We start from the raw sequence: 6,816 nt of genomic DNA, 5'->3' as shown, positions 1-6,816 counted from the left end.
GGAAACTCAAGACAGCCATAACATGATGATTTTTTACAAGTGTATGTACACTTTTGACCACAACTGTAGCATCTTGATGTTTTAGAATGAATGCCCAGGTACCATAGCACAAAAAATATAAATGTGAAAGAAAAAAACACTGGTCATGCTTAGGCTCAGGTCTTGTTATTGTGTCTACAGAAGGCAGCATGAGAAGCCGATAGGTAAAACTGAGCCTCGCTGTCGGAACTTAATATTTTCACAGACAGCGACGTATCTGCGTCTTTAAATACTCAGACATACAGTGGCTGAATGAGATGTGGGAAATGCTGCAATCTTTTAAGTTGTCACCTCCTGCCCACTTAAAACTAGGGTGGGACAAAAATTGATCGCTTCTGACTTCTAATGTTTGATTCCAAAGTGCTTCACGCTACAGTCTTTTAGCATGCAACTAAAAGATCTAAACAACAACAACAAAAAAACACAACATATTCTGATACGGAGAAATTCAAGAACAGACGGGCACTAAAGTCACTGACCAGTCTGTCAGGCACCAGACCTGTACTCAGATATTGGAGAGCAAATAATCCTTTTTAATGAGTGGTGAGAGGAATGACGAAAAACAAAAGAAAGAAATAATTTAGCTCTAAGGTTGTTAGAAGACAGAGAAGATTTGGGAAAACATGAGGCCAAAATATGGATACAGTACAGAGAAGCTATTAATGTATATGGAGAAGATCCTAACGTTGATTTTGCTTGTAGTGAGTGACAAGGGTAGTGGTTATATTGGTTAGACTTTCATGCTGGCGGTGTTTGTAATTCGAAAAAAATAAAATAAAATGTAAAAATCAAAAGTAATTGTTGCAAATAGTACATGGGAGTTATTGCTTTGATAGATATTTCCCCCTCTTTTGATAAAAAAAAAATCCTTTTGTGTCTTTTCAGGTCGTTTTATTAGATATTAAAATTAGTTTACTGATCTGAAACATTTAAATGTGAAAAAAAAGCAGTACGAGAACACGCTATAAGTTACCAATCTTTTTGTTTTTTTCATTTTTACAGTACTGTATGATCTACATCTATTATCAAAGAGGAGTTAGTTTACTTATGCTAGTACCTTACGACATAGAAAAAGTAAAATGGACAAATATTAGAACTTACACTTAGATCTCATTCACTGATTCTTCACAGTTTTCCAGGAACAATAAAACTACTTTTACTGGTTGGTTGGAACCAGCTCGGATGTTTGTTTGAAACATAGGAACTGTTTTAACCCTTACTTAAGAGCATTGTTTTAGCATAGGTAAATAAAATGCACTCTTGGTCATTTATATTACAGAGATAAACTGATAAATTTTAAACCAAGATAAAGTGATAAATTGGGCCCTTTTCCTAGTTCGTTGAAATGAGACTTAACAGACACAAAAACAATTTCACCATTTCTCGATCATTGTTGGATTGCATTAATCAACATTTTAATAATACAGACGCACCCGACACACTCAGCCACAGGCCGCATGGATTCCTGGGATACAAACACATGGCAAGCAAATCTGTTCAGCATTGGATGCTTGGTGATGAAGCCAAAGTAGCTGCAGAGAGATGAGAGCAACATGATGCAATCAGTCAGGTGTTAGTGTGCAGTAAAAACAAGAGGGCGGAGGGCGGGAGGCCTTGCTTACCAGTTGTTCCTCGGATGACATCCACAGAAAGAGATGTTCTTCATCTGGAAGAAGTGACTACATCTGTCGTACTGGGGATGAGAAGAGAAAGATGGACAGAATTTAGAACAAGACTGTAGATTAATGAGGGAAGTAAAATTACTCTGCACAAGATGGATGTTCTGTCTCATGTATTTATTCATTCGTACCTCATCAAGGGTGTCATATTCGTCGTCCAAACTCATGATTAGTTTAACTCCTTGCAAGCTGATCTCCAGCTCGCAGAGAGAAGGAGGTCGCACATGTACCGTCCGTTTTCTCGACATCGCAATCTACATGACAAAAAGCGTGTTCATGAGGCTATTGGTAGTTTTTCAGGGAGGTATTTGGTAAGTATGTAGTGTTGGTCAGAAGTTTGCATAAGCTTGTGATCTACAGAGTGAACTTTGCATTATAATTGTGGCTATTATTGATGACCTATATTATTTTTTGCTTTTATTTTGTTCCTCAAGGTGGAATGATTGTACAACTTCAATAAAATTTAAAATCAAGATATGTGGACACACATTTGAATTTAATGCAAATTTTACTCAATTCACATAGGTTCAAACTTATCAACACAGGCTCAACTAAACATATACATCTCCACTGATATTTAGTATATTATTCCTTCTCAAGTTGCAAAGAAACCACATACTTTTTGTAGCTATCAACTCCTTATAGCAGAATTGGTTGAGCTCATTTAAATTGGTCGATTTCCTGGCATGAACTGAGCTTTTAAGCATGGTCCATAATTTGAGGTCATCACATTGGGGAGGACATCCAGGAAGCCTTTAAAAATAGCTATAATGTCTTTGGGATTGTTGGCTGCTTGTTCTGGGCCCCATCTGTATTGAAGGTTTTCAAAGATGAGAATGCCGTGCCAAATGAAAGCATGGTTGTAGTAGAAGTACTTGTTCCTAACTACAAAAATGTATGGTGTCTCTCTTAACTTAAGATCATTTATCCAAACACAGGTGGAAGCACAGTTATGTTTGTGAATGTGTTTGTATCACTGATTCAGAATGGATTAGAGAAAATCCACCATAAACTGAAACTTGTTTTAAAAATACCAGTTCTTAAAATATATTGAAAATAATCTGGAAAGAGAACACTGATTCCTGATTTCCTAACAATCAGGAAAATTTCATTTGCTCAGTGGAAACATCTTGTATCACTTTTTTTTTTTTTGCTTGTTTATTGTTACTGTGGATGTTTGTTTTCTGTTTTCAGCAAAATATGTAGTCAAAGTTAATTTGACATCCATGTTCATAACCAGGGTGTTTATGTGTGTCAGTAAGGAATGTATGTATGCTTTAATATTTTTCATTTTTCTCACCTTTTGCATTGCAGCACAGAGAATGCCATTGCCTTGGTGGTAAGGAACCTCAACAGAACCCAAAAACTGAACATTGAACGTCTCAATCCACCCTGGATTCCTTTTCAGGCCTACGGAGGGCAAAACAAATGTGTTACGCTTTTGTAATCCTTAGTTCAGTGAAATGTTAAAAAGTACTGCAGATGCATGTCATCACTCACTCAGCAACTCTTTGGACTGGCCTATGACTTCATGGGCATAGAAGGCAGGAAAGATCCCTTTTTCTCCTGTCCGCATGTTGTAGCCTCTGTACCAATAGTCATCTTCTTCTTCCTCCACATATAAAGGATCGTCCACATCCAGCTCCAGTTCATCCTCATGTCTAGGAATGAACCTGTACAAGGCACAGACAAAACAATGATATTGTTGTGAAATGCTGCGTTTGCTTCTATAAGGTCTTCCATTGTGGACAGAGGAATGGAGAAAGAACACCTCTCTTGCACAGTGAAGGCCGTTTTGGGCTTTCCTCGTCATTTTGTTTAGTTTGGAGATGCGTGGCAGCTGATCTCATTGTTGTCAGCCACCCAACACCACCCAGTTCTACAAGTAACCATTACATTTTCTCTTCTCCTAAGTGTTGATGATTGCCTCAGAACACAGTCAACCACATTATTCACATTTAATTTCTCTGTACAAGAGTTTTCCAACTTAATGCTCTGGGTTTATACATTTACGAATCATGTGGCAATGTTTTGGATAGTTTATACTTTCTTTATTCACTTGTTATCTGTTTGCAGGAACTCTAAAAGTTCACCTGTACACTGCTCTATGTGTCTGCTCCCGCTCCTCTCCGTTGATGGTACATGAGAAAAGTCCAAAGGATTCTGTGCCTGCATGGAAGACAGAAAAATTATAAATGACTCATTTTGATATAATCAGGAAAGTGTTATTTCATTTGCTCAGTGCAAACATCTTGTTTCACTTTTTTATTGTTGCTGTGAATCCCTTTGCTGTGGATGTCCGTTTTCTGTTTACGCTTAGTACTAAGGAGGTACCTTCACAGTAGGATAGGGTACCTACTGTGAAGGCAGCAATATGTTAAACTTTTAACGCAAAATATTCATAAAAGGGGTAGTTGATTCAGATCTACAGAATTTCCTTATGCCTACTGTGTTTAAAAAGAGCTAAAATGTTTGCCTTTTGAAAAAAAAGTAATAAAAGCTAGCTTAGAATCTATTAAAATATTTATTATTTTTTGTGCCGCTTACTTGAGGAGCGGGAGGTGCTGTTGACGAACACATTTAGGAACTTCTTGGAAAATGGCAGATCGGCCTCTGGAGAGGAGTCCTCCGAAGAGCTCAAAAGTTCTGGCCTGATCCCTTCATTGTCGTGCCTGTAGCCCACCTTGCCAGTCTCCAATGGCTCTTCATCACATAAGGTAGACAGCTCACTGTCATCACTCAAAACTGAGGTGCATCTAAAAGGACAAAACAGCAAGAAATAAAGGTTGATCACAGATAAAATTGAAGGTCACTTTGTACTCTATTTTCTCATTTTTCAAACAATGTTAGGCCTACCGCCGAAGGCTAACTAGTTCCAGCGTTGTATTTTCATCCACCACAAGTGTGTACTTCATGGAGTCATAAGCCAGTCCATCATCTTCATTCGATTGCCTGAGAATCAGGTCTTTCTCACACAGTGGGAGGTCATGGTCAGGTAACGGATGATTGTGCACACTGGAATCAATCGGTGGTGAGCTGTCGAGTTCTAAATCACTACCACCATACGATTGATTCCTCATGCTACCCATGAAAGAATAAGAGTCACCATCATCCTCCTCTTCATCATTGTCAGTGGAGTAGGTAAGACTAAAGCAGCGATTGGTCTGAGCAGTCGGTATGTCGAGCGTCAGACTGTTTTTGACCTCTGTGATTCGCTCAAGAGATGCAGATGAACGACTTGTTGGCCTGGGTTCAGTTTCCCGCCCCTCGTCCTTGTCACTTATCACACTCTCGCTGAGGCTGGGCGAGTCTAAATCCCTTCTGCCTTCCATCATTAAGTCGTTATTAGGTTCTTCGTCCTCTGGTCTCCCAGCATTCTTTGATAGCTTCTCTGTGGAGTTCTTGTCACAGTCTATATTGGTATACAAGGTGGTTTCCTCCTCTAGATTTGCACAGCGCTCTAAAATCAGTGGGCTTATAGTATCAGCAGTAGGGTTGCTCATATAGAGATGAGAACTTGCTCCTGGCTCCAACATCTCTTTTCTGTAGCCTTTGCCTTCTTTTTCCCTTTCCTGTGACCTTTCTATCTCTGCTTTCTTATCCTGGGTCTCGTCATTGAAATCATCTCCATCTCCAATATCGGAAGATGGGGAGATGGTATCAGACACTGATGCCTTCCTCCTAAAGCACTCTTCAGGGCAACTAATTGGATATGAGCCCTCGGAAATCATCCTATTCACTAAGTTACTAAGAAGCCATGGGGAGTCTGAATTCTCACTTAGGTCATCTTCACTCTCTGATTCAGACTCCCCCTCACTTGTTTCATCATACTCATCTGCACATGGCATTAGTCTGGGCCCCACTGGCAGGTAGAAGGAGCGTTTGAAACTCTCCAGGCCATGGTCTGGTTCTATCTCGAGCACCATTGGTCTGGACAGACGATCGTCGCAGCACTGGGCTGGAGGCAGCGTCTCATCTGGATCGGCATGGTGCTCACAAGCCAGCTCATCATCCACACTCTGCATCCCCATCAGAGCCTGACCATCATCGTAGGACTCAGGAGGTAAGATGGGTGAACCAACAAGTGAGGGTGTGGCGATAGTAGGTGAGGGATTAGGGGAAGGAGAAGGTAGAAGAGAGTCTTCTTTGATTGGATCACGCTGGCCCAAAAGCAGAGATGTTTTGAGGCCAACAATTCCACTGTCCTGTTCTAACTCGGTATCTGGGTCTAGTTCCTGGTCGGATGTTGGTGAGCTGGCCTCCTCAATTGAGTTGGTAAGGTGAGACGAACGTCCACTGCTGCTCTCATCACTTGTCAAGTCCAACTCTGTTTCTGAAATAGAGGAGATCATGTTGGAAACCACAGGACCCCCACAAGTAAATGCTGCTTCCAGTTCCCCTTCAACGTCAGAATCAGAACCTGGAGAGCTAAGGTCCTTGTCCTGGTCTGAAGTTACATAACCCTGCTGGTTCATGTCTGCTATCCCTGGGTCTGAGGATGGGGAGGTTGAATCGTTAGCCGCTGGCTCCACAGCAGAAACTGTTTGAGTATCTGAATGGATGGACTGGTCTGGAGCTTCTGAGCGCCTTGACGAGTGATAGCTGGAGAAAGATGCGGGCTCAGACGGCTCAATCGAAGGGAATTCAACATAAGACGACTGATTCTCCTTGCAGACCATGTCATAGGCCTCCTTGCACATGAACTTCACTTCAAAGTCCTTCTCCAGCTCTTCATCAGACAAGGGTGTATCAGCACCCTCATTTCCTCCCATGGGAGCCGTGGATGATAAACAATGACTGGTGCCATCTGGGTCAGGATCGTTTTCTGGTTCCATACCAGACTCGCTGGTGATTGTATAAGTGTCTGTGGCACGCCGGTTTGAGTGTTTATGGTTATGGTCACTGTTGAGGTCATGGTCCACCTCTGTGTCTGAACACTGGGAGTGCTCGTCTACAGAGGGTACTCTGGCTGTCTGGATTGTTGGGTCTGCCTTTGAGTCAGTAAACTCTGAAGGACATGGGTTGGACCTGTGCTGACCAAATGATCCTGTAAAGATAATAGTGTTGCAGAAAGAAATCATGGTAAACACAAAAAACA

General features: G+C 41.2%; 1 protein-coding gene across 2 annotated transcripts in view; it reads right to left on the bottom strand.

Moving 5' to 3' along the window:
• Positions 1–6,816, bottom strand: part of mapk8ip2 (mitogen-activated protein kinase 8 interacting protein 2) — a 36,056-nt gene that overhangs the window by 8,101 nt on the left and 21,139 nt on the right. For both annotated transcript variants that reach the window (XM_015058723.1, XM_015058722.1), the window contains exons 6-13: positions 4,575–6,765; positions 4,266–4,474; positions 3,812–3,887; positions 3,219–3,391; positions 3,019–3,128; positions 1,850–1,972; positions 1,662–1,732; positions 1,473–1,571 (exon numbers count right to left, since the gene is read on the bottom strand). In XM_015058723.1, the coding sequence (XP_014914209.1) occupies positions 1,473–1,571; positions 1,662–1,732; positions 1,850–1,972; positions 3,019–3,128; positions 3,219–3,391; positions 3,812–3,887; positions 4,266–4,474; positions 4,575–6,765 (3,052 nt within the window). The remainder of the gene's footprint in view (positions 1–1,472; positions 1,572–1,661; positions 1,733–1,849; positions 1,973–3,018; positions 3,129–3,218; positions 3,392–3,811; positions 3,888–4,265; positions 4,475–4,574; positions 6,766–6,816) is intronic.

Source organism: Poecilia latipinna, unplaced genomic scaffold, assembly GCF_001443285.1.
Source record: "Poecilia latipinna isolate Pla-1442-1.1 unplaced genomic scaffold, P_latipinna-1.0 Scaffold1568, whole genome shotgun sequence".
In the NCBI taxonomy this organism is placed as follows: domain Eukaryota; kingdom Metazoa; phylum Chordata; class Actinopteri; order Cyprinodontiformes; family Poeciliidae; genus Poecilia; species Poecilia latipinna.
Note: the sequence above shows the minus strand (reverse complement) of the source record. Positions and strands in the feature narration are given on the sequence as shown.